The 27,111-nt window shown below is 40.7% G+C and overlaps 3 protein-coding genes across 3 annotated transcripts in view; 1 reads left to right on the forward strand and 2 right to left on the reverse strand.

Annotated features, from left to right (window-relative positions):
* LOC129726475 (protein ultraspiracle) overlaps window positions 1–21,445 on the reverse strand; it is a 93,130-nt gene extending 71,685 nt beyond the window's left edge. Inside the window, exon 1 of the mRNA XM_055683221.1 lies at window positions 20,687–21,445. Within this exon, the coding sequence (XP_055539196.1) occupies window positions 20,687–20,705 (19 nt within the window). The 5' untranslated portion in view covers window positions 20,706–21,445. The remainder of the gene's footprint in view (window positions 1–20,686) is intronic.
* A 2,962-nt stretch (window positions 21,446–24,407) lies between these two features.
* On the forward strand, window positions 24,408–26,413 carry LOC129727376 (beta-1,3-galactosyltransferase brn). Its single transcript, XM_055685177.1, has 3 exons — window positions 24,408–24,711; window positions 24,778–25,805; window positions 25,866–26,413. Exons 2-3 carry the CDS (start codon window positions 24,793–24,795, stop codon window positions 26,059–26,061), a joined length of 1,209 nt encoding a protein of 402 aa, XP_055541152.1. The 5' UTR covers window positions 24,408–24,711; window positions 24,778–24,792; the 3' UTR covers window positions 26,062–26,413.
* A 114-nt stretch (window positions 26,414–26,527) lies between these two features.
* LOC129729165 (uncharacterized) lies at window positions 26,528–26,854 on the reverse strand. The gene has a single exon (XM_055687649.1). It carries the CDS (start codon window positions 26,852–26,854, stop codon window positions 26,528–26,530), a length of 327 nt encoding a protein of 108 aa, XP_055543624.1.
* Window positions 26,855–27,111: the final 257 nt, after the last annotated feature.

The following is a 27,111-nucleotide window of genomic DNA, read 5'->3' on the forward strand; positions in this document are numbered from 1 at the left end:
GCAGCGAAAGCTGTAAAGTACAATGAGAGCCGGATTAGTTTGAAAAAAATCTCTTTGAAGGGAGTGTTAGTATCAGCTGGTGGTTGTAACTAAATTCATCTTAGGTTTCAACGTTTAATTATCAGACAAACTGTTCGATTTTTGATCGAAGGTAACCTTTGACGCTGTTTTTGAAACTTTTGGATATTTCGCTCCGCTTTTATGGTTGCTGGCAAGGCATTGTATTTTATATTACCGTAGTAACAAAAGGACTGCTTCATCAGCTCAGAATTCGGCCTTCTAAACACTGAATTGGTTTGATTTCTCGTTTCATACCGGTGGGATGGATGTTCAAGCCGCAAGTTATGGTGTGCGATTGGGTTGTGCAATAAATTCTGCATCTGCACAACACACTGAAGTTCTCGCAGTGCGGCAACTGGTAGAATGGAATGGTCTGCTTCGCAATATAGTCTTACAGTGGAAAAGAGCCGGGGTTTCTTGTAGACTGCTTTGAGGCAACGATTTTGTAGTCGTTGGAGTGACTTAAGCTTCGTATTGCTGGCCACCTCCCACACAGAAATGAGATACTGCAGTTTGGAATGCACGAACGCGTGGTACAAAGAAAGCATCTGTTTGCGTGGCAAGAATTTTGAAGTTTTCCATAAGAGTTCACAGATAGAGCTTAGATCGGATAAGGCATGAATGTGGTCGCTCCATCTCCAAGAAGGATCCAGGATAAGCCCTAAGTATTTGAATTTGAATACTCTTTCGATCCCGGTGGAACCAATCTGAAGTTGAGCACTCACAGATGTTGAACGAACTGAGTGGAAGATCATGTATTTGGTCTTGTCCAAGTTAAGAGACAGAAGGTTTTCGCAGAAATATTCTTAAAGTATTGCCATATAATCAGACATTCGCCAAGTTATGTCGTTTAAATTTGCTCCAGGATACGAGAGAGAAGTGTCATCAGCGAACAGGCGAGGCTTTCCATTCAGCCTGAGATTGGCTATGTCATTTATGTATATCAGGAATAACAGTGGGCCAAGGTTGCTTCCTTGTGGGACACCTACTCTTAACTGGCGATAGGTACTTTTTGCTCCGTTAGCTTCGACGTACTGGGTCCGGTTCGAGAGATAATTCCTTAGCAGTTGATTAGGAATTCCTCTAATCCCATAGTATTCCAGTTTCTGAAGTAAAATTTCGTGATCAATGGTATCGAACGCCTTCTTTAGATCCAAAAATAGAACGCCCATCAGCCTCCCCGTATCTAAAGATTCAACAATGCCATCAACAAGCTCACAGGTTGCAATTTGAGTACTGGACCCGGCACGAAACCCATATTGACAGTTATACAGAAGTTTGTGCTGCTGGAGAAAGTTCACGATTCTCTTGACTAGCATTCGCTCCAAGATCTTGTTGATCACAGATAGAACGGAGATCGGTCTGTAGTTGCTCACGTCTATTTTACATCCTCTTTTGTAGATCAGAACTAAACGCGCGGTTTTGAGGAATTCTGGATAAATACCTGATTCGATGTTGTCATTGAATACTTCTTTCAGCAGTTCCGAAAAAAATACGTGATGCGTTTTGAGGAGTGATACCTGCCTCACTTCCGTCTGGTCCGCTGCTTTTTGATCCATTTAAGTCTTTAATCATTAAAATTACTTCTTGCTTAATGGTAGGTGCTATAAATAACGAATTGCTTTGGTAGTTCAGAGAGCCAAAGCGATTGAAGTCTCGATTGCTGTGTATGGTTGCGGCAAGCTGGGGTCCGATTGAGCTGAAGAATTTGTTAAAGGTATCAGCAACCAATGGTCCATGAGATGAGATACTGCCATCCACTTCGAGTTTGATCTGGTTCGTTCCAACATTTTGACGACCCATCATTGAGGTTCTTCCACATTCACTTCTGGCCTTTCGTCTCAGAAAGCCTACTGTAGTACTCTTTTTTAGCTCGATCCTTCTCATGCTGAACTTTTTTACAGATGTGAGTAAGCAATTCCTTCAAATGAGTATCGCTTGGTCTTCTCCGGCTTCTTATAAGAACGTTTTCCTTAATACGCAAAAGTTTCCACAAATCAAAGGAAATCTATGAACAGAACCCTTTGACCTTAGCTTCTAATGAAACTTTCCTAGTAAAGTGTGGCTTTAGCTGGTTATACACATCCAGTACAAGTTGCAAACGGTTTGCTGGTGGTCCGTCGGGAATATTGGTTACGGCAACTCTGAAAGCTTCATCTAATTTGTTATGCCTGATGATCGTCTTCCCAAGCATCCGTTTCTCCACAGGTTTACTAAACATTAACGTCGATAAGACTAAGCTGTGATCACTAATATCTGTGTCAATAGTTTCATTTATAACACTGCATCGCAGGGTATCTGAGCAGATGACGTGATCCAACAGGTTGCCACTGGCAGGCCGAGTCGGAAATGTTTTAGTACCTAACAGAGAAATTGTAGCTATTTAGAAAATTCAGATAATCCATCGTAGCTGGACTTCCTGACAGATTTACAGGAATATTGACATCTCCCACTATTACGCTAGGGATACCCGGTTGTGTTGATACTGCAATTGCATCCAATTTTTCTATAAAAGACAGATAGTTGAATGAAGGTGGTCTATACACAGCATGTACATGAAGCGGCAGTTGCTCTTGTTTTATCCGAATGTGTATGTGATGAAATCCATCATCATGAATACTCTGGATTTCATCGAATTCGACATCTTGTCTTACATAAACAGCCAATCCACCTCCTTGCACATCGGATCGACAGGAAAAAAACACTGCGGTAACGTGGAATATTGTAAAAGAGTTTCCTACTTTCTTTAATCCATGTTCCTCCTATGACAAGTACATCAATGTGACCAGCGTATAACTCCAGGATTTCTTTTAATTTATCAAATTTGTCTGGATTGTTCATGCCGCGAATGTTGAACTGAAAAATTTTAAATGAGAAACGACATTGATTTTGAGTCATACTTTTATTCAGATCACATACAGACATATATTTAAAGTTTTTAATTTGATTATTAGGAGCTTGGTTCATTATATAGAGTACATTATTACAGATGCATTGCGGTAACTAATTTCTATACACATTTTGCTTTTTAGCTTGGGGTTTTACGGGTGAGGAAATCGAATCGGCACTGGAAGAGGACATGTTAAGGGCGTTTTTGCGCGGTTTTCGCCAAATCCTGCAACTGCACACGACTACGAATGGATTCGATTTTCGCTCCATCATTACGCTTGAGTAGAATGCAACCGTTCCTTCCAGGCCATACGTATTTTATCCCTAGATCCTGCTGTATCTTCTTCACTCACTTCTTCACATCTAGCAATCCTCTTCCAAAAGCCGTCAGCTCGTCTCTGTGATTTTGTTCATCGATTCGCCGAACGGTGGATCTACCTTGGATACTAACAGCAGACCATGTTTGCGTTTACATTAAAAAAGAAGTTCTTTAATTTCACTTGTCCTGAAAGTGGCTAGAAGCGGTGACGGTGGTACAGAAGGGCCAGAATTTCTAACAGTGATTCGACCAGCAACTATATCGTCTTCAGTAGAAATTGGGCATTCAACAGCTACTCCAACTTTACATACCAGGCTTTTCACGTCCTCTTTCTCCACTGTAGGAAGGCCAAGAATGACCACATTTTTCGATAACGACTCACGGCGTATTTTATCCAACTCCATCTCAAGATCATCTACTTTCACAGTTAGTTGTTGGTGTTGGCGGTAGTTTTCTCCAATCTCGTTCCGAATACTTTTATTATCCGCCGCTAAATTTGATTGCTTCGCTTGGAGAGTTACGAAATCAGCATGAAGATTATCGAACTTTCCAGCCAGAAATGATTGCGACTCCTCAATGTTTCTGTTGGTTTTAACAATTGCCTGCACCTGACTCCGCGTTTCCTCAAGGATGGCTCGGGTTTGTGTTGACTCCAATTTCACTTCGCGTATTGAAGCAGTTAGAATTCTAAGCTCCTTAATGAATTCATCGTATCCGTTTTGTTTACTGGTGGTCTTCGCATGTATCTCGGCACACACAGCGGTACAGAAGAGGGGTTTTTTCTTCGCTTTATTCACAGCATTTCCAACGATCTTAAGACACTTAAAGTGCGCATCTGATGATGAACTTCATGAACATCGGGGGTTGGTACTCGGTCATCTGCTTTTACTTATTGTATCGCCATTCAGGTGTCTATTGAAGTACTCCTTCCACCTGTCAACTACCTCACTGGTATCCATGCGAGGATTCTCATCCGTCGTTGCAGAACTTCCGCGTATCGCTAGCACGGGACAGCTGCTAGAGTTTGTCATGCCCAGGATTCTTCTTAAACCTGAGAATTGCGGTTATGGTGTTCCGTGCCCGTTTGATCTTGGCCTTCTCGTTCACCACTGCCTCGCACTCCCCGTCATACTAATCTGCCAGTTTCTGCCTATTATCGTCGTTGCGGTCTCCCTGGTAACTATGCGAATCCTACACCAGCCCTTCTCAAGAGGCGGTGCGCCGTCAAGCCGTAATACCACTTCGAGTTTTTTGTGCGTATTTCTCCGCAGCCAAGGAGTCCCGACGTTGTTGTAATGTCTGAGAAGAACCGAAATTAAACTGAAGAAGAAGAAATTATACTGGAGTACTGTGAAATCGAAGTAAATGAGAAGTCTGACTCACTAGCCAGGCAAGGGTCATCCACTAACTTTGTTGGTCCAGCGTTTTAAAAGCTCGGTGAACTCGGCGAATGGGAGAAAGCAACCATTAAAGCAAACTGGGTTCGCTTAAGCGGGTTACGACAACCAAAAAAACAATCTTGATGATGATAAATGTAACCTTTGTGGCATCGAAAATGAAACATCGAAATACCTACTCTGGGAATGTTGAGTATTAATACAACGCAGATTGCGTATCTTTGTTAAAGGACACGTAGAACTCGCCGATATTTGGAGGGAAAGTCCCGGGGATGTAATATACTTCATGCGGAGTGCGTCACCTAACTGGGATAAATGAGCAATGTAGCAGGGACATTAACTCGCTGAATAGTGATGAACCTGCTCTTACGCACTAAGAGTAAGTTGGGGCATACCACAATAGATCAAATAATGGTCGCAGTGGTTCAGTCTCCTACAAGAGAAAAAAGTGAGAACATGGTTAATCTGGTTTACTGTACGTTGGTCAGGTGATCTCCAAGTGATTTTGTGGAAATCTTTGTGGGGAAAGAAGATACTTCGGATTGCTAGTCGTCGGGGAGCTGCAAAGTTAACGCATCGCTTGTCGAAGGCATGTAACTTTTTGCAACAAAATATGCCATTTGAACTAGCTTTAACTCAGAAAACATCCTTTTTATCCTGAGAATGATGCGCTTTTTTATGGGCGTATAGTGTTTTCATCGAGTATCTATCAAAATATCTGATATTTTACCCGATCAGTGTAAATAGCTCATTCCTCACTCAAAAGGTTTCTATGTAATATAATCGCTAATTTTCGTATGAAAAATGGCTTGTACACAAAGATCAAACTCGGTCATTGTCAAGGTGCTCCATGATAAGGACATGGACAGGGTAGTTTTTCACAATTATGGATAACTTCGATTGAAATGTGATTTTGTCAAAGTTAGACACCTTATCAATCTCTTCTGAGAGAGATAGCACTATTCTATCAAATTTCCTATCTTTTAACGTTATTGAACCTAAGCATCCACCAAAGAATGGTGGGGATGTGAAAATTTTTCGCTGACATGTTTTGCAAAAATTAAGATTTTTTTCCTGTGTGGACTCATCACTACGACCAGAGATTAGATCTATTGTGATATTGCCCAAATGTTTTCTATACTCCGCACTTCATATTATTGGCAGTATCACTATTGAAGTAAGTGGATACGCTTATCATTCATATCCGTGCTTGTGTGTAAGTTTTAGCTTTTCGTTTCAAGCTTACTACTCTACTATACCGAGCCTCTGTCCATCCTAACAATATCGCCTAGTTACAATTCCCTGGAGAGAACTTTTATACGTTACTCACACCAGTTTTATTATGATAGGGACTTATTTTTGTTTGAAGTTTGAAGAGTCAGCAGAGGTACTATAAAATTCAGATTGAAGGAAGGGTACTTGGTGGGAAGCCTGAGAATAAACCTATGCTAAAGTCCATTGACAACAAATGACTAAGATTCGAACCCACGACCACCCGCTTACCAAGGCGGACGCTGTAACCTTGCGGCTACGGAGCTCCCAAGAAAAAAGAATTGCGTTTACACTAGCGCCGCATAGCAAGGGAATTCCACACTGAACTATCTACCGTTCAGAAGCTCTTGACTTTCTAAGCAAGTTTGTTGAAGACCGAAACTTTCTAGATGGTAGGAATTACGAGATATCTGCCTATTGGTGATGGTGGTGATTGGTGATGTTAAAATGATATTTTAACAGAGAATAGCAACAGTTTTTACCATTATTGCTAAAATAAATTTTGAAACTGAACTCTTTATGCTATTTTTTACTAAAGAAAAACATTCTTCGCAGAGTTTATTTTCTTCCAGAACTGCTACCTTTCCAATCAAGCCAATGTTTGGCAACACATTTTATTTCATGTATTAGTGGCATTTCGAAAAACTCTTTTATTGGGATCCAAAAAAATCACGAAGAATAAGATTGGGGATTACCAAAAAAACAAGTTAATAGAATTCAAAAAGTTACCAATACCAAATGTAAATCTTTAGAAACGTTCACTAGCAAATCAGTGAGCACGGTGGTAATATTCTGTTAAACAAAAATTATATAAACCTGCATTAATTCATCCGCCACCCCGTATTTTTTCATCCAAGTTCCGATGGCTGTTAGTTATCATGGAAGTGTAACGTCGCACAATTGAACAAGACAAACACCGGTACCAAACCGTGAGGGCATCATTTACATTCGCAGTGCCACGCAAGCCCCGCCGCGTCCGAACGCAACCAGATTTGTGTTTAACCTTGAAAAAATCCAGTTTCCTACGCTGCTGCTGCTTTTGCTGCTGAGAGAAGAGCATCGCGCAAAGAAATGCTGCCCGCGTGCATCCGCAGTAAGTCGACTATTCGCACACTATCGCAGCTGGGCTCTTGCTTGACTCAGGTCCAATTATAATTCGGTTCGTGATGGTGTTGTAGTAGTACCGGCACTAGAAGCTAGTGTCGAAAGGAACGCTGAAAAGAAAATCACAGGCCGTAAAGAACCCCCCAACCTAAACACAGAGAAGCTGAAGCACTATCCTGCTTCGCCGATCCGAGGCGCGGTAGGGAAGACAGGGAGGCCTGAATCCGCATATGGAATTGCCCGGTGTTTATAATATGGTATCTCTCACTTATACCAGTTTCCTCCCGGTTTGTTGATTGTTGACGAACACTGTTGAGAAACGGGCACAGCCAACATTTGGTGGAAACTTCGAAGCTGTGCTTTTATTCATGAGGTCTCTTTGGCGAAACCTCACTGTATTCTTGTTCAATGCGTTCCTTTTGTGTGGAATGAGCCGAAACAATATTATTACTGCTGGCAATCTTCGTACGGCTCCGGGGTTGCTCCAAACGAACTGGAGCTGCTCCACCTTTTCTCTTAGCCTCACCACGCCCGCCCAGCACAGGTAAACTCCGGTTCGTGTTATTATTATTGCTTCCTCATTCCTGATAAATTCTCTTTTATTGCGTTCGGTTCTGCGCGATTCAATTGACGCATCAGCATACCATGATCCTCCTAACCGGAACTGCTAGGTGCGTCGATAATGATTGGAGTTTTTTCCCTTCTTCTAATTTGGCGCATTATTTTGAAATTCATTTTCGCTAACTGTAAACTGAGTTGAAGGTATGATGGAAACTTGGTAATATTTTTGAGTGCTGCGTATGCAAAGCACGTAACCTAGGACAAAATGCCATTCAAAGTTAAATATAAAAGCTTCTTGGGACCCTAACTTGATGCATTGAGCCGAGAACAGTCCCGTAATCAGAGGTGATTATGAGGGGCCTTGTCATAGTAAAACAATTGCAGCACGACCAGCTTGATAAAATGTATTTAAGAAACATAACATTCAATTTTCATTTTGTCTTTTCATTACAGCCTCCTCCCCCTGTGCCACACGCATGACCCACCGGAACGCCCTCAACCTTGCACGTAGCAGCCGGGCACCGTACGTGTGACTGCATTTGCATTAGTGTAAGTGCCTCCAAGTTCACCACGGAGGGAGTCCACTTTCTTTCGTGCTGCTGGCACATGACTGACAGTGAATCATTGATAAAGAGTGACGGCGAGCGTAGCAAAAATGGGTCAAGGATTCGTGCAATCGCAGCAGAGAGATGCCAATTACAACGATTGCTGTTACGAAACCGTTCCAACAGCAGCAGTGGTGTCTTTTTCAGGCTTTCGGACGTAATTGACCCAACCCCTTTTTCCGCAGTTACCTCGTACATTAAGGTACCAATGCAATCGAATGTGAGGCGATTTCACACGGTTGACGTCAACGGTAACAGATTCGAGCAAATTAGGCTAAGTGAGAGAAACATGACGTTTGTTGTGCACAGGAAACTTTCCCACTAATTACCTGTCGAATTGTAGCTTTTCCGATAATTTCGCGGCATGTTTTGCGCGTTTATCGTGTTTCGAGACACTTTCGGTTTTCGAAACAGCTTAAAGAAATTGAAAACAATAACAAAAACAAAATGATTTGGCCCGTTTGACATGATGCTGCAGCAGGTTGCCCTAGCTTTCCTGCTGGCAATTCCTGATGATATAGGATTAACATGTTTTGGATTTGGTCCAAACATGTTTTTGTTGGATTAGTTTCTACCAATCAATTTCAATTATAATACGTATTTGTCGAAATTGTCAATTGCTACCGTTCACAGGTTCTAACTTAAAAAGGTAGATACTAGAGTTAAACGGTCCTATTTTGACAAAAGTGGGAAAGTTCTTTATAATCACAATAAAATAAATACGTTCTAGAAAAATTGGAAAAAAATCTCCCAGAGAAAAGTACCAAAATTAAAAACGACATAAAAATAAGACCAATTCTTATTTTCTTAAGCAAACTTTTCTTTTAGCTTCAACGAATAATATTTGATAGTATAGGTACTTATTCATTCGGATAACTCACTCAACAAGGCTTCAACATGTGCTGAGAGAAAAAATTTCTGCATTTTGACCCACAAATCCTTTTTGTTTTTCAATGTTACATGATGCACGGACTGTTTTTTAATGACCCGGAATAATGCAAAAGACTAGACGGACTATTGTTGGGTTGGAACAGACGCGTTTGCTCGTGATATAACAATTAGAGACATACTTGAAATAGAACTATTTTGTTCTGTGGTTGAATCGATTATTCTAATCGATGAAAATTATATCCTAACTTGGTTTCTAATGTAAATACATAGTTACAATGAGCAATAGATTCAAAAATAACTATCGTAGCGATGTTTTGTATCATCATCTCCATCACTCTCCCTCACCACAAGCTCGTAATTCTTTATTCTTTATTTGTTAAAAATTCATCTGACGGAAATAGTCCTAATGAATGTACACTTGTCAATTTAACTAAAAACTACGACGAACTCTAATTGCGAAATTGTGTGATGGTGTGCCAAAATCAAAAAGGTCTTCCACTCCAGTAGAGCGAAGAGGACGCAGTGAAGACCGTAAATTCAATTTGGAAAGGATTTTGGTGAATCGATTCTAGAGTTTAGAACGGTTGCTACGAACACCGCTTGTTGAGCTTCTCTGCGCCCCGTTGCAATGTGTCAATCCCAAGTAGACGACAACGGTCAGGATATGGAGGCAGGTTAATCGGATCACGCCACGGAAGATTTCTTAACGTAACTCGCACGAATCTTTTCTGCACTCGCTCAAGTCGCAAATTCCAGACTAGTTGTTGAGGACACTAAACCAAGCTAGCATTTTCGAGGAGTGGCCGAAAGACAGCACAATACAACGCCATCATGCAATGGGGGTCCCTGAAGTCGCGAGCAATTTTCGAAACGAAACCAAGTTGTCTTGTGGCTTTAGCGATTATGTTAGTGCGACGCAGATTAAATGTAAGATTCGTATCCATCACAACTCCAAGGTCACTAACGTTGTCAATAGCCTGGGACACGATTATAAGGGAAAAAAGCGATGGTGCTATTTTTTCGCTCCCATGCACTTTCCGTGTTCCTTATGGGTCCTGTAACAATCGTGTAATTTTTTAGAACGATCGGTGGAACTATATTTTTGCGCCCGGTTAAAAGTTTTCATACGATTTTATATGGGAAAATTCACTTTTTAAAACTTATTCTCTAGAGATGTCCAGTTTGCTCCCAAAAATATATCGATACATGATCCAAGATAAATTTTACACGATATCATGTCTTATCACATGATTGAATTTGCAACAGCAGCATGATGCAGTAGTATTGCTAGTAAAATTCAATAGTGAGCCGTTCGTCAGATATTCAATCAGTTTGGGGTGAATAGCTTTCTCTACAAGCATCGTAGCGCCTTACGGTCTTCAGAAGAGTTTTTCCCAGGAAAATTTTCTACAAATATCATGTATCGATATATTTTTAGGAGCCAACTGGACAACTCTAGAGAATAAGTTTTGAACAAGTGGATTTTCCCATTTAAAATCGTATGGAAACTTTAAAAATCGGGCGCAAAAATTTAGTTCCACCAATCTATCTGAAAAGTTACACGGTTGTTATAGGACCCATAAGGAACACGAAAAGTGCATGGTAACTTGAATTTATTTTTTGTCCCACCCTAGTGGTCAACTCTTCTTAGATTTTGATTATCAATTTGATAGTTGTATACAATTGGATTCATTTAGCGGTGAAAGGTCATCACTTGACACTTACTAATACTAATTGTCAGCCAGTTTTTGCGGCACCAATAAACAAACTTGTCCAAAAGCCATTGTAGCCGCCGACAGTCGTTGATGGAGCGTATTATCAAATACAGCTTAATATCGTCTGTGTATACTAGTGTACAACCAACATCCAATAGTAAGGAAACGTCATTGAAGAACAGCGAAAACAGCAATGGACCTAAGTTGCTACCTTGTGTAACGCCGGAGCGGAGGTGTTTGAAAACTGTGACGAAAAAAAAAACAATATCGCACGCTTAGCCTTGGAGCTAATAGAGGTATCGATCAGCTAGATTAGCTGAGAGAGTTTGTTATCAATATTGTTTTCGACACATTTTGCATGTGTAGGATAAGTACAACGATACACCGTGCCCCAGTGCTGAGTCGAGAAAATTTCCAGCTCGAAAAGATCCTCGACTCGATCGGGGATCGAGCCCGATATCACAACCGCGTGGGAGAGCTAGCCGACCGACATCGCTAAACACAGAGCCACGGGGACCACTGTCAAGCAATTTCGTACTTACTGAGCGACCAGGCATAAAACCGTGTTTGTCACTAGAAATGTAACTCCTTGTGCGTAAGAGCATAAACGTACTCACGATTATTTCGAACAATTTAGATGCAGCAGAAAGACTAGTGATGCCACGGTAGTTCCTAGTAGGGGTTTCGCCAGTAGATCAGCTTGCATTTCTTCTGAAGGACAAAATGTAACAGCAACTCTCTCTGAAGTAACCAAATCCTTTACAAAATGATATTTTGTGTCAATATGCTTTGACCTTTTTGTTTCAGCATCTTGTTTCAACTGTTTAAATAGTAACTGGTTCATTAATGTCTTCTCCAAGATCGGTCATAAATTTGATCAACCATAGCAACTCCTGGATGATAGTAAAAAAAAATCAGCTTCTGTTGAAGAAAGAGCTAAACACGATTGCTTGCGAGCACATCTCCTCCTGAACGAAAAACATATCCAGAATTTCAAAGAAATGGCTTCTACTGAATCAGCACATGTTGGTTGACTAACACGACGACTGAAAATTGATGCAGTAATAGAAATACCCGGTCAAGGTTGCGAAATATTTTTTAAAATCCAATTCCCTGATTTTCCCTTAAATATAAAGTTAATTTCCCCAAAAAAGTACAACGTAAATGAACGCAACTCTGAAATCCCATCGGAAAAAGTATTTAATTGGATATGAAACCGAACCGCAGAGGTCCCGAATAAGCCTTTAATGCTACAAAAATCGGTTTTTGCGCCAAAGAGTCGTTTCAGTTTTCCCTGATATTCCCTGATTTCCAGGTTTTCGCCTGCCGATCTCGAACTTTGATACTCCTCCACTGTCTGCAGTATCTCTACCTCCTCCTTTTGCTATAGATAGCCAAGATCCATTGGTATACGGGATCGTTTGGCATGTTCCAATCCAAAACGTTTAGCTAATTTGTGTGTATAAAATTTCTGATTATGACTGTAGCCTTGAACATTCTTCTTCACTTGAATTCATAGGAAATGTTGATAACATTGCCAAGTTCAGCCATTTTCTTCCCCAGGTCATGCAATATATGGCCTTCTTTTTCTTCTGGGTAAACAATTAGCATATGGTCAGTGTTAAGTCAGACCGGACCAAGTGACATTTTGATCATTTCGAGAAAAACGAGTTTGAAGTTTACTACCCTGTGAATTTTGAAGATTTCCATATTTCCGCGTAATTTTGGTATTATGAGCTAGAGTTACTCTTAGACTGTATATTGTAAAATGACAATTAAGAAAAACAGCGTTATGAATTCGACAATGACCGGTAACATGACTAACTAGCTGAAGTTGGTCCACTCTGACTGAACAAAAGAATGATATGTAATGAGTTGGTTCATTGGGACTGATCAATTGAAAAAATATTTATAGCCAATCAATCGAACAGTTAACAAGTTTTAAAATTTCATGTTTTGCTTCTTCAGCACCAAAAATAATAAAAGTTACATAAAATGTAATTGAACAAACTCACTGAATGTTTTCGCAACCATCCTCTCTCACTTTATTATCTTTTTTATCAAACTTTTTAGGATATGATTCCTTGGTAGAATCATTATTCTTGAGGTCAGAATCACTATTAGGGTTGGGAACATATTCTAAGCAGCTTTAGGAACCGCCTGTGTATTCAGACAAAACACTCGAAATGTGTTGGGTGAAATTCAAATAGTAGTATATTAATCTGTTCTTTACCTTTTCCTCTGTCAGAATCTGTTTTCAGATTGTAAAACTAAGTTAGCAAACTTTAACAATAATCAATTAAAGTTACCAATCGAGGGACACTATTCCAATCACCCCGAACCTATTTTAAGCAGTTTCCATTTGTTTTGCAGGCGTTTTTTCAGCAACCGAAGTGGCTCCTGAATGGCTGCAATATAGGTCGATTTGATTCGAATGTTAATTTCTGGGTGATTTCTTTGTGATTAACGGTATTTCTTATATTCGTAGGACAGCTAGACAATCAAAGTTTTCGTTTCCATCATTGAAATTGTCGATAATGATCAAAAAGCAGGAGTTTGAGGCCTGTTTTCTGCGACTGATTAAAATAGGCGCTACTGTTTAAGCCGTTCCTTACCCTATAATCGGAATTTGTTTTCAAAAATGAAAATTGTTGTGTTACTCACACTAAAGACACTAAGCATTTTCTAGTTATATGTTCAATCATAGTGGACCATTTACACTTTTTTCTTTTACTGGTAAAGTATACTCGTTTGGCTAAGGGGCCATCCACATACCACGTGGACAGCTTTGGGGGGGGGGGGGGTGGCTAATGTCCACGGTCCATACAATTTTTTTAGAATTTATATGGGCAGTTGTCCACGGAGGGGGAGGGGGGGGGGTCAAAATCGTTAAAAATCTGTCCACGTGGTATGTGGATGGCCCCTAACGGGCTCTGGAGCTTTTTTATAAGGTGCCAGGCAGCTTTGAAATCAACTTATGCTGACTTCAAACCAATGCAAATAATTCCAGTAATTACAACTTCTTTGTGCTTGGCACATGGTCCACTTTGTCTGAATACTATAAAGCGTGGTATATGGTCAGCGTAGCTATAGCAAAATTCGTCAAAAAATACATTCAAGTACGTTTCTGTGTGTAAAGCTTCCTCTATCCTCTAATAAATAATCTTAAAAATCGCTTGAATATTCGTCTATTTGCTGATTTTTACCAACATGTGACTGGGTTGTAGTTGCCAATAACCTAACATTTGGTTCGTTCTGACTGCACACTATGATTGCTTTTCTTTGATCATTCAGAAAAAAATGCCATAAGTTTTGCTATTTGAGAGATAAATCAACTCTGGTTGATGTGTGATGTAGCCTAAGTGAATCTTGATTCAATGCTATTATTAACTCGTTTTTTCCAATTTTGCGACTTGGTCCGGTCTGACATAACACCGACCATATCTTCAACGTATAAAAGTATAGACACGGATCTGCTTTACCTTGTTGGAATCCCATGCTTCTAAGCACACTATCAATTTTCCGATTCCACATTCTAGCTGACTGTTCTAATTCATACAAGCTTTTCTTTAACAGGCACACGTTGTTTTCCTTAGCTGCAAAAACTCCTTCCGGTTACTTCGTGAATATTGTTTCATTCAAATCACCATGAATATATGCAGTTTTGATGTCAACATGTTTCACGTTCAATTACTTCCGTGCAGTATTCGAAATCTCTGTTGTTTTGCGACTGGAACAAATATTTCATCATAATCTGTCCCATAAACTTGAGTGCAACTAAACGTGCTTTATATCTGGTAACTTAACCTTTCATATCTTGCTTTTTTTTTTGAAAATCCATCGACAACCTACAGCTCGTTTTCCAGGTGGTTACACAGTTTGTATCCAAGTTTGATTTTATTCGTGAGATTTTAGTTCGTCCGCTATAGCTTCTCTCCAAAAAACACTTTCCGGACCGATTAACACTTCCTCAAAAAATTGTGGTTTATCATCCATAAGCTTTGCTAACGCACTTGTTTCCAGAAAACGTTTTGGCAATATACCTTTCGTAATACTCGTTGATCGTCGAACAGAACCAAGCTCATTTTGGTCAAAACGTTCTATGCTATCTTCAATGACATTTACATTATCTGATTCAACAGCACTTTCAAACTCACTTCCGGATTGGTCTTCTTTAACAGCATCACGTTTTCGAATTCTGGACTATTACAATTCAGCGGATACTCAACCATGCTATCTTGGTTTTCCTTGATGTCTTAAATTTTTCTGGGTTGCATAAAAACCACATCTCGGGTTAATGATGTTTTTTTCAATTCTGATCGATGAAACGAAATCCTTTATGCTGGTCAAAGTATCTCAAAAAAATCATTTTCTTTGCCTTTACGTCTAGTTTATCACGTTTCTCCTTTGGTGTGAATACAAACGCTTGTGATCCGAACGCGTGTAGATCCTCCATGTGGGGTTTGATACCGTTCCAAATTTCAAAGAGTGTTTTCTTTACTGCTCACGTTGGCAAAATATTTTGTGAATGTTTGGCTGTATTTACATATTCAGTAGCGTTTGTGCATTCCAGCGTCGATTAACATGTATCGTGCCATTTCCACAAGTGATCGATTTTTTCTCTCGGCGACACCATTTTGTTGCAGACTGTATGTTACAGAAAACTGTTGCTTAATACCCTTAATCTGGTTGCAAAAACGGTCCAATTCACTGCTTTGGTGTTCTGCTTTTTTATCCGACCTTATTGATTTTGGAATTTTTCCCTTGGAGATTTTCATGAAATCCACAAAATTCTTGATGCACTCTGTTGTTTTGGACTTTCAAGGTAGAAAGTAAACCCACGAGTAATGACTACAGTCGTCAATTATTGTGAGAAAAATATCTAGCTTCTCCTGGGGATACCGTTTTCATTAGTCCGCAAAGATCACTATGTACAAGATCCAGTATGTCTTTTGATTGCTTTTCCGCTTTCTTGGGAAATGGTTACCTTGCCATCTTCCCTTGTATACAATATTCACACTTTACACGTATCCCGCAATCTCGTATCTTAATGCCATTCGCCAGATTTTTACGTCCTAATGCACGAATAGTTCCTGAATTTCGGTGGCCAAGTTTTCTATGCCACTCATTCAAACAAACAGGATTATGATTACTATCCAATACTGCGAACTAAATTTCTGTTTTTAACAACGGCTTTTACCCGTTAACATTCAAGTTCATCAAGCAGACAATGTAAGCAGCAGGGAACAGCGAAAAATAAGCGAACTGGAAATATGATACAGATTTGAAAAAATATACCGTATCCCGACGACAATAGAATAAGTCGGCAGTGGAATGTAATACGCATATAGATTGTGTAATATTACCACCGTCCCCCGTAGTTTATTTGGTCAAAACACCATGCCGGAGACAGGGAGATTGCGGGTTCAAGTCTCTTCGGGATGCGGTATATTTTTCCGAATCTGCATCATATTTCCAGTTCGCTTATTTTTCGCTTTTCCCTGCTGCATACATAGTCTGCTTATCCAATACTGCTTGCGCCTTCTCAACGCTCTTCAGATTGTAAAGCCCTTTGAAGAAAATAGCCTGTACAACTGTTTTCTGTTCACATACGATGCTGCATCCTCTGTGATCGAAAAATCTTCTCTACAGCACTTTTGACAGTATTATTCTGTTGACAGCATCATTTTCTCCGATACAACTAATACTACGTGATCCGAATTCAGCTACCTTAACTTTTCTGCCTTCTGCCAAAAAAACGAATGACGGAGTGTCAGCATCCGGGTCCAGTATTTCTTTGAAAAATCCTTTATTTGCACTCATATGTGAGCTAGCACCAGAATCAAGTGGGCTTCTGAACCTTCCACTGCTACTTTGGCTTTCGCACCTGTTCTGGGCCTCAGCGAATTTCTTCTATCAGCTTCCACGACTCAGGAAGACTTTTCAGTACAAGAATAACCTGCAACATCCGGTTTAATTCCACTCCTGACAATGTAAGTCTATCGAACATGTCCTCCATATTATAAAGTGGTCGTCTTCTTCGTCTCCTTCTTCAAATTTCCGGTCAACAATACTTGTGAGTAGGCTCACCTGGGATTCTAACGACGATTTTTCATGGTGGTTTTTCAACAGCTCCCATGCTTGTTTCGCCGTCTCTGCATTCCGAATTATGTTGATCTGATTCGCTTCAATCAGCAATCCGATTGTCGCTTCTACTCGCTGGTCTTCTTCTTGCCAATTTCTGAGCTTAGTTTGAGATCATTTTGAATTTTAGCTTTTTCAGATCTTTAGAAGCGCTTTTCGACGATTCTGAGCTCAATTTGAGATCATTTTCTATTTTGGCTTCATTGGCCTGTAGAAGCGATTTCGACGATTCTGAGTTTAATTTGGAGTCACTTTCTATTTTGACTTTTTTGGCGATTCTGAGTTCAACTCACGATCACTTTCTATTTTTTATTTTGATGGAATGCAGCACCTTTTATGTTGTAGTTAACGTTACCAAAATCTTCAACAAATTCTCCTATTGAACAAATCTACTTATTGGCAGTGTATATCTTGGAGTAGACTTTGTCTCCATCTTGAAACGAACGGGATAACTGTTCCATGTTTCCTGTAATTGCTCATTTTGTTGCTAATTTACGGTAGCTCAAGACTGTGCTCATCTTTTGACCGAATCTTTCTGCTCGGTCGTTAAGGGCTATTCCCACTGCTTCCGTTCCGGGACCGGGCCGTGGCTGTTCCGTGTGTCGTCCGGGCTCGTTTGAGATTGATTGCATGCGTTCTTATGAACGCATTCACACCGACGCGCCGTGCCCAGACCGGGGCAGCGTTGAGTTGCCGTCGTGCTGCCGCAGTGCGAGAGAAAAATTATCGCTGCCGACGATACTTTGTGTTGGCCGGAGAGTGCACGGAAGGCACTCGGGTGGATGCGTGTATGTTGTAGTGACATATTTCGCGCGGAGTGAGCTGCGGTATGAAAAAAAGAGAAAGACGTTCTTTCACATACACACATCAACATTTCTCAGCCAGAGCGCAGCGCAGGCACGGTTCAAGCACGGCGCAGTGTGAATGCATGAAAAGTCCCGGACGAGCCCGGTCCCGGTCCGGTCCCGGAACGGAAGCAGTGGGAATAGCCCTTTAGACTGTGGATGATACGGCGCTGATCATGCTACCTACAGAACGCGTCAAAGTGATTCAAGGTGAACAATAACTGCTGGAGTGGTAGGAGATTGAACGGCCATTTTGAATGCGTATCGACAACAACCAGGAAATATTGGTCGAAGAACGGTCCAGCGAAATCAATATGAATTCGATCCCACGGTTTGATTGCTTGCGTTTCTTGACAAAATCTTCAATAGTGTTCGATTTTTGGCCAGAATACGTAACTGCGAGTGACATCTTGCATTCTCTCTATTCAGGGATGACCTCTATGCACCAAAATACAATGGCGACAGTTAGTCAGAATCACCAACCGATTCGACATCATCAGACATTCTCTCACGACAGCAAGGTCTTCACGGTAAGGATAGAATAACCGTACTGAATAGTCTTCCATGCTGCTTGTGGAGGCAGGCTATCCTTTCTAGTTGTACTGGCTGTAGAACTGGGCGCTTGAGCGAAGCTTTCTGAACCATGTTGAAAATGACTGGATTGACAGCTTCATTCATCGGAACTCCGTTGTCTCCCTCAGAAATGATGCAATCCTTATCCGGTTTCGTATGACTGTCGATCAAGCGTGATAGTACATCCGCATAACCAAACTGGGTAGTGCAAATGTATTCGATTTCAAAGTCGTATCACAGGAGAGCTAGCGCCTAGATCAAATTGGGATGTATACGGTGAAATATATTTTTTCGAGCCAAAAATTCTAATCCAGAGTTGGTTGTCGGTTTGCAGCGTGAATTTCCTTTGCGATTCCAAACGCCAGCGCCAAACCAATTGCAGCTTGAGTCAGTAAATGGGAAGCATGAGCTATTGCCTTCATGGAATCATCAGGAAACCGATGTAAAGCGACTGCACCAATACCGGCCTTCGATGCTTCTGCCGCGATGATGATTTCCAGATTCGGGTTATAGTGCGTGAGCAGCAAGTCTGACTGTAACTGTTGGCTGGTTGAGGACCAATGAAAATAGCGCATCTAGTGAATGTCGAAGCTGATTCATTTGCAGTGCATAAAAAGCAAAACAAAGCCTTGGCGCTATATTCCGTATTGGAACTCGATCTTCTGTTTCACTATACACAGACTTCGCAGCCGACTGTTAAGTGTACAGGACAATTGCGGGGCTAGCGCTACGATCCTACTGACACTAACAGTCTCTCCCGAGCCGGGACTCGAACCTACGAAGCTTGTTAGGCTAGCATCGTACCCCGAGACCAGCTGGAAGTGTCGGAGCGTACTTTAAGTAAAAATTGACAGCACCCAGATAGGAACGAAGGCAGATGACATCGGTTGGTGCTGGCATCTTAGAAATTGCTCCAACTTTTGCTGGATCTGGGCGCATGCCACTGTCGTCGACGGTATGCCCAGATATTTGATGTGCCGTTGGAGAATGCTGCATTTCTCTTCTCGAAGATAGAATCTGGACTCTGTTAGCCTCTTGGAAAGTGCCGTAAGACGTCGATGATGCTCCAACTCGACTTGCTGAATACTATGTCATCTAAAAACGGTTCTACGCCGTCGAAGTCAGCTATCATGTCGTTCATCAGCTGTTGAAAATTTCCATTAGCAGACTTTACACTTGGTGCCAATCTGTTGAAGCGGCAGAGCCTTCGATGGGCCTTGATTGTTAACAGCTGCTTCGACTCTTCATCTACTTCAACTTAAAGGTACGCATCTAAGTCAATGATGCTGAAGAACAGGCAATCGTTGAGCTTGGTGAGAATGTCATCCGGAACTGGTATAGGCTAGTTGTTTGGCTCCATAGCAGCGTCCTGTTTCCTGTTTATTTTGTATAAAGCCATTTTTAGCGAAAGCCGTCTGAATAAAACAGGACGACGAGAAAAATTTAAAAATTAAATTCACTGATTTTTCCTTAGACATAACAATAATTTCCCTGATATTTTCAGCACTCAACACAAACAAGCGTAACATAGATGAACGCACCTCTAAAATTCCAGTAAAAAAGCATTCGATCGGATATGAAATTAAACATAAGTTGCCTCGTATTAGCCTCTTATGCTAGAAAAAATGGATTAAGCAACGTAGCCGTTGTAAAAACAATCGCGTCTCAGTTAAAAAATTTTCGCTGATTGTTTTTCAGTTATCCCTAATATTTCCTGATGAAAAAAATAATTTACACATGTATTTAATATGATTTAAAATACCTTTAAAGCGTATCTTGACTTTTGTCCCAAATAAATAAAGCACAACTTTAAAGTTTTTGGTAGTTGCTGGAAACTGAAGCTTATATAATACTTCTATTGCATTAATTAACCATAACAAGTTTTGTTTCAACTAAATCAATAAATGAAAAGTTTCCAAACTTGCAATCTGCAGTGTATCACAATTGCCTTCCCGGCTAAAGCTTCAAAAGGCTTCTGTTATTATTACAGCGTCAGCCTTGATTTTGCAAAGCTTGTCTGCAGTAGAAACTGAAGCGTTCAATATTACCGCATTTGCCTTATCGTACTCAACACGCAAGAACAAACAGTATCGATAATCTGCTAAACTGTTCAATGAGGTCAACCCGGTTTTCTTCGCAGCGGCAGCAGCAGAAACAGTCTTACGTCCTCCATACGATGCACGACGTAAACGATGATAGTAAACTCCGAAAATTGGTGTCATCCGCTCACCGCCAGTGTGCTAAAGGCCAACGATGGATTGGTTGTCCGGTCCTTTAAAAATAGAATCATGCTCCTACGAAGGGGACCTACCTCGATCGCCGGTATCCATCGTGTCGAGGCACGGGTTGCGCAAAACCGCTGCTGGCCCTGCTCCAACTGGAATATCAATTTCGGTGCGGTTGCTAGCTGGCTCCTATATAACCCACCAGCGAAAACTAACGGGAAACAAACTCTTTATCGAACTGGTTACCACTCGCACTTATGACCGATTATTAGCTCTTATCACAGTAAAGACACTTTCCGTACACTTTCGCCAGGTAAACAATTCGAATCACCAGATTAGTAAATAGTAGCTAGATTCACAATCGGACTGCAAACGGAGAAGAAAATTTGACACCACGACCTCGTTTTCCTTTGCGTGGTTCTCGCTCGGCTCGTGCAGCACTATTCAGCATAAATAGCCACCAGAGAAAGAGCGAAATCGAACATGGCGGCGTCCGGATTTTTATGCTCACAAGACGGGATTTGACGTTCCGTGGCACCGACGGCTGTCAAAATTGCAACACATCCAGCAGCACAACCAGTGAGTGAGCAAGCAAATGTCTGGCTGCCTAGAGAGCGTCGTCGACGATTTGGGTCGATGAACTGCTCCTGACTTGAAGCAGGAAATGATAATCCTCGCGTTTGGTTGTTCCCACTGGAGCAACAAATAATTCAATGCTTACAATTTGCTACGCGGACGTTTGGCTGTACAAGGCACGCAAAATTAAGCAATTCAGCCACTTTTTTCTAGAAGAATACTTTCACACAAAATTGAACCATTCACAACACAACACAGAACCGAACGAACTGTTGTGTTTCTTTCGTGCACCGACAGGGCAAACCGAGAGCCGGTAGCAAATTCAAGTCTAAGAGTGCTCGACTAGAAAGTGCTCGATTGTTAATAATGAAACACCACGGCGTAATTATTTTGCGCAACCGGAAGAAAAAGGGCTACAAGGTATTTTTATTTAAATTGTGAATGTGACAAGGTGCTTCAAGTTATTCTTCTTTTCATTTGAAACTGCCCTCATGCAACATTTTAACTTTCGGCACGATGCTTGCCAGTGTTTCCAAAAATATTTAATAAAAATAATATCAATATCTTGGGTTTTTCATTTTCTGGTTTTCAATTATTATTAATTCATTCGATAATGGTTGCTCATTGGATTGAATTGGGTTGTTTAACTATATTAGTTTTCTATTCAGATCTGAAAGATCTGCATTTTCTAGGTAAAACGTGATTTAAAATTCTATCGTTTTTCTTCGCTTTTTTAATTACGATTTAAAACTGCTCGAAATCTGCGGAAATCGCTACAATGACAGTTCGCCCACATACTTAGACTTAGCAATACTCAGAGGGAGAGATATGCGAAGAAAGTGTTGTGAGCCAAACGAACATGTCAAAATTCGAGCCAAACGAACAAGACAGGTAACACCACATACATAAGAGTATGTATAAGTATGTGGTAACACATTGAAAGGTATTGCAATAAGGTTCAATGAAGAATATATTTATTTTTACACGTTTTTCATGTTTTATTGCTAAAACGTGAATTGAGAATGCTCCAAAGTGCCTTCATCACAGTGATTTTTACCTGGTGGTTCACAAACCCTTTGTATAATCTACAGATTAATGATGAAAGTATAGAAAATCAAACATAAACATAAAATTTAACACCTTCACGGTTTCAGTGATGCACTTTATTATTCCCCAGGACTTCCACCGTCACCATCAGTTATACGACCGAATAAAAAAGTTAGTGAACATTGCGCTGTGAGAAGAGATCTGATACCTCTGATGTGTGAAACCTAGTTGCCAAATCAGCGGTTTTTTCATCGCTTATCTCTCCCTCTGAGGGTCTCTACCAGGGGGAATCTATCTGTCAAATATCGTGTAACCGTGACCAGCATATTTGGCAACAAGGCGTCTTGTTGTTTGGGTTTTTGTCGTTTTGATTGGAGTAAAATTCAGTAGAATTGTAACGTTCTTTTTAAACAAAACTCTAGAAATCGCGGAAAACTTTTATTAATACTGCCTTGCGTAGTGAAATTTGGTGGCAGCAGCCTGCAATTAGCTGAAAATCATGAACTTTCCTCGCCACACAGGAAATCTTTTAAACGTCATGGACCAACAAACTTCATGGACCAGAGTTGATCTGCGATAACGCACATATATATGAATTTTGACAGCAGTAAATCCCCCCTGGTCTCTACTTAGACTAGAGTGCCTACACATACATAAGACATACGTAACACTGGCGTTTTTTTCTGGTACACGTTGCCCCATAGTACTCCGTACCTCGCCCTGTCAAACTGCTCGATATATAATGAACCAAATGAATTTATCTTTTTCTCGGCCTTATCGAGCCCCAAAGAAAATCCCATAAGGAACTGTCAAAAAGTTATTTACAAAATCAATGCAGCATTTTTCGAGTTGGAACGAGACAAATGCAGGGCTGCGCAGGTACACTGCCTTCAAAAACAGCTCAAACAGAGGTTTTTTTACAGGGGTTGGTACTTTCGAGTAGTTCATTTTGTACCAACTTTTTTGGAAGATTTCTTCCTGAGTGTTACGTATGTCTTATGTATGTGGTGCCTATATAAAACTAGAGTTTCGCCATGTCATCCAAAGTAACGCTGGTAACACTGAACATCCTTTCTCTTTTCATCACACGTGTTTAATAGGTTGCTTGCACAATTGGAATGACACTGACACTGGCGATTTTTTTTTGGTACTCTTTGCCCCACATCACCCGGTACCAACACCAGTTTGAACTGCTCGACGAAAATGAACGGAATGAATTTTCTTCATAGCGGCTCTACTCGAGCCCTCAACAAAATCCCTTACGAAACTGTCAAAAAGTTGTTTACAAAATCAATGCTGCATGTTTCGAGTGGGAACGAGACAAATGCAGGGCTGCGCAGGTACACAATCTCCATGAACTACTCAAACAGAGGTTTTTTTTACAGAGGTTGGTACTTTCGAGTAGTTCATTTTGTACCAACCTTTTTGGAAGATTTCTTCCTAAGTGTTACGTATGTCTTATGTATCTGGTAATGATAAAATGGGTTTTTTAGCTATTTACGTATTTCTGATATTTTCGAATTTTGTAACATCTTTAAAAACCCGAAGGACAACGAAATAAAATTTTTGAAAATCAAGTTTTGCTTAGATAATGCAGTTCTATCAGATGATACTAAAGAGTGATACCACATACATAAGACATACGTAACACTCAGGAATAAATCTTCCAAAAAAGTTGGTACAAAATGAACTACTCGAAAGTACCAACCCCTGTAAAAAAACCTCTGTTTGAGTTGTTTTTGAAGGCAGTGTACCTGCGCAGCCCTGCATTTGTCCCGTTCCTACTCGAAAAATGCTGCATTGATTTTGTAAATAACTTTTTGACAGTTCCTTATGGGATTTTCTTTGGGGTTCGATAAGGCCGAGAAAGGATAAATTCATTTGGTTCATTATATATCGAGCAGTTTGACAGGGCGAGGTACGGAGTACTATGGGGCAACGTGCACCAGAAAAAAACGCCAGTGTTACGTATGTCTTATGTATGTGCAGCTACCCAATTAACATTGTTTGGTATACTTATCTCGATTTGCTTACATTTGTTATTTACAACCTTTAGACATGTTGCTCGTGAATAGATTCAAAAATATGAGTTGGTTTTGTTCTGATTCATTTCCTGTATTTTCCACGTTTTCGCTTCGTTTTTCGTTAGAGTACAGTGAATGAATTTATGCTACCTGTCCTGTTGCTGCTGTCGTCTGTTTTTTTTCTTATCAGAAAGCATAAACGTCAAAGTATGTGTTTGTGTACAGGAATTCTTTTGAACGATTTCTTATAAATTATCTATAGTTATTTGATTCCACCTGAATTGACGTGAAAATCCACCTTCAGTTAAACATTTGTTTTTGCTAACACTATGACTACAAATGCATGTGAATTTCATCGTGAAGTTTGTGCAACTAATTAAATTAATCGATTATGTAAGCTGATAGCGCTGTACACGGCTATACACAAAAGATAAAGGACAGCTGGCCGCACCCGGGCTACACAGGTATTTACCTTAAACAAAAAAAAATATATGTGAATTATTATGGGGAACTTTTCTGTCATTACTTAGCCCACCAAACGAAAAATGTTGCCGCGAATTTGCATCAAGTTCAAATTGAAATATATTGTCTCGGTGGCACTGGCGGTTCTAATGCTGGAGTACTTTGGTGCGTTCACCCACATGTTCGAGGCTGATTTTGAACGAACCTTCAGCTACCCTATGGAGGGTGACATTCTGTCCAATGTGTACCAACTGCGGCATCGGCAGCGCCCAGCCGTGGACCCAATCAATACATATAACTATAGCTTCATCAGCGATTGCCAGCACAAGTGCAAGGAGGACGATCGGATGATTGCTCCGCGGTTGGTGCTAATTATTAAATCCGCTATGGAAAATTTTGACCGCCGGGTGGCAATCCGTAAGAGCTGGGGATGGGAGAAGCGTTTCTCGGATGTGAAGATTAGGACAGTTTTTCTGCTGGGGCGTCCGGCGGAACCTAATCGGCAACTGCAATCGTTGATTGATTTGGAGTACGCAAACTACCGAGATCTGGTACAGGCGGATTTCGTCGATGCTTATTTCAATAATACTATTAAAACAATGATGGGCTTCCGATGGGCTGTTGCCCACTGTCCCCGTGCCAAGTTCTACATGTTCGCCGATGATGATTTTTATATTTCAACGAAAAATTTGCTCAAATACGTCCGGAATCCGGTCAACTATCCGGAGTATCTGGAGGAAACGGATGAGGCCCTGCGCAAATTGGCACGCCGTTTGAGTCAAACAACGAGTAACAACAACAGTTCACAAATACAGGAAGCAGCAGGAAATTCTTCGGAAAAAGTACCGCCGCATGGACGACGCTCGAAGCGACAGATTTTGAACATGGACATGGAACTACCCAATGATGTCAAATTGTTTTCGGGTTTTGTGTTCCGATCGGCGCCTCATCGGCATCGCAGCAGTAAGTGGTACGTGTCCCTAAAAGAGTATCCGTGGGATATGTGGCCTACATACGTGACTGCTGGAGCGTTTCTCTTGTCCCATGAAGCGCTGTTTGAGATGTATTATGTCAGCATGTACACGAGGCACTTTAGGTATGATTTATCTGCGTCTGTATGTAACGAACGTAAAATTTCCACCTCTTCTCCAAACAGATTCGACGATATCTATTTGGGAATCGTGGCTCTCAAGGCCGGAATAGAACCGTTACACTCGGAGGAGTTCTATTTCCACAAGGCACCTTTCTTGGGTCCACAAAGTTATAAGTATGTTCTGGCCAGCCACGGATACGACGATCCGGAGGAGTTGGTGAAAATTTGGAACGAAGTCCGGGCAGCCGGTTATGCCTGAACGAAATTACATATACCAAATCAATGAGCTGTGAATCACAACCCCACAAGTGGTAGCAAATTGACACTAACCGTACGAACCGCGACAGTCGCGTTACCCCTGTTACAGGCAGAGTCCAACGAACATCAGATCAATTTTGCATTGATATAAAACTTTTTTGATAGCGTTTTCTTTGCATTTATGATAGTATAACTGCATCGTAGAGTTCATCATAGAAGTCAAATTCTGTTGTGATTAGATCTTCGAAAGTCGGCTAAAGACTTTAATTAGACTGATGCGTGATAAGCGGATAAAACAACGGAGACATTTATAAAGTTCCACTAGAATAGTAGATCTTATGTAAATTTACCAAAAACTACCTAAAAGTTACATTTATTCGTGCCTATTTTTTCACTTATCAGGTAGTTTACTTACAATTAATTTATCAGACCATAAAACGAATCATTTCAAACGTAAAGCAAAACAATCAGTGTTCTTTCTTCTGCTCACTTTTAGCATCGGCTTGCACTGACATCAGCAAAACGGACATCGTGTCCACTATTTTGTTGTATCCGCTCTCGGCTTCGCCTAGTTTACTTTCCTGTTCGTGTAGTTCCTGTCGGTTAGTTTCCAGCTGCTGATCGAGGACGACTAGCTGCTTTCGGAGCCGCTCTATTTCTTTCTCCAGCGTTTTTCGTTCCTGCATTTGAAGCGCTATCTTGTCCGTCAGCTTCTGGCGCTTCTCGCGCAGACAACCGATCCATTTTACCATTTCCTGGTTTTGGGTTTGCAATCGTGCAGCCGCCTCGAACATGCTGGCAGGTTATTCCGTTATTTGTATAAAAATAAAAGTGGAATTACCAAATTCACTGAATGTTGTTAACGATCAGGCAAAATTTTTGTTCATTTGTAATAAAAATTAGGCGCATAAACAAAACACAGTTAATTTCGACACTGAAAAAACTGCGCACGCTCGATCCAAGTGTTTCATCAATTGAATATGAAAATGACTCCGCATTGTTCTTTGAAGAATTTTTTTATCGAATTCAATCATTTTTCACTTTCGTTTCA

This window comes from Wyeomyia smithii, chromosome 3 (genome assembly GCF_029784165.1).
Source record: "Wyeomyia smithii strain HCP4-BCI-WySm-NY-G18 chromosome 3, ASM2978416v1, whole genome shotgun sequence".
In the NCBI taxonomy this organism is placed as follows: domain Eukaryota; kingdom Metazoa; phylum Arthropoda; class Insecta; order Diptera; family Culicidae; genus Wyeomyia; species Wyeomyia smithii.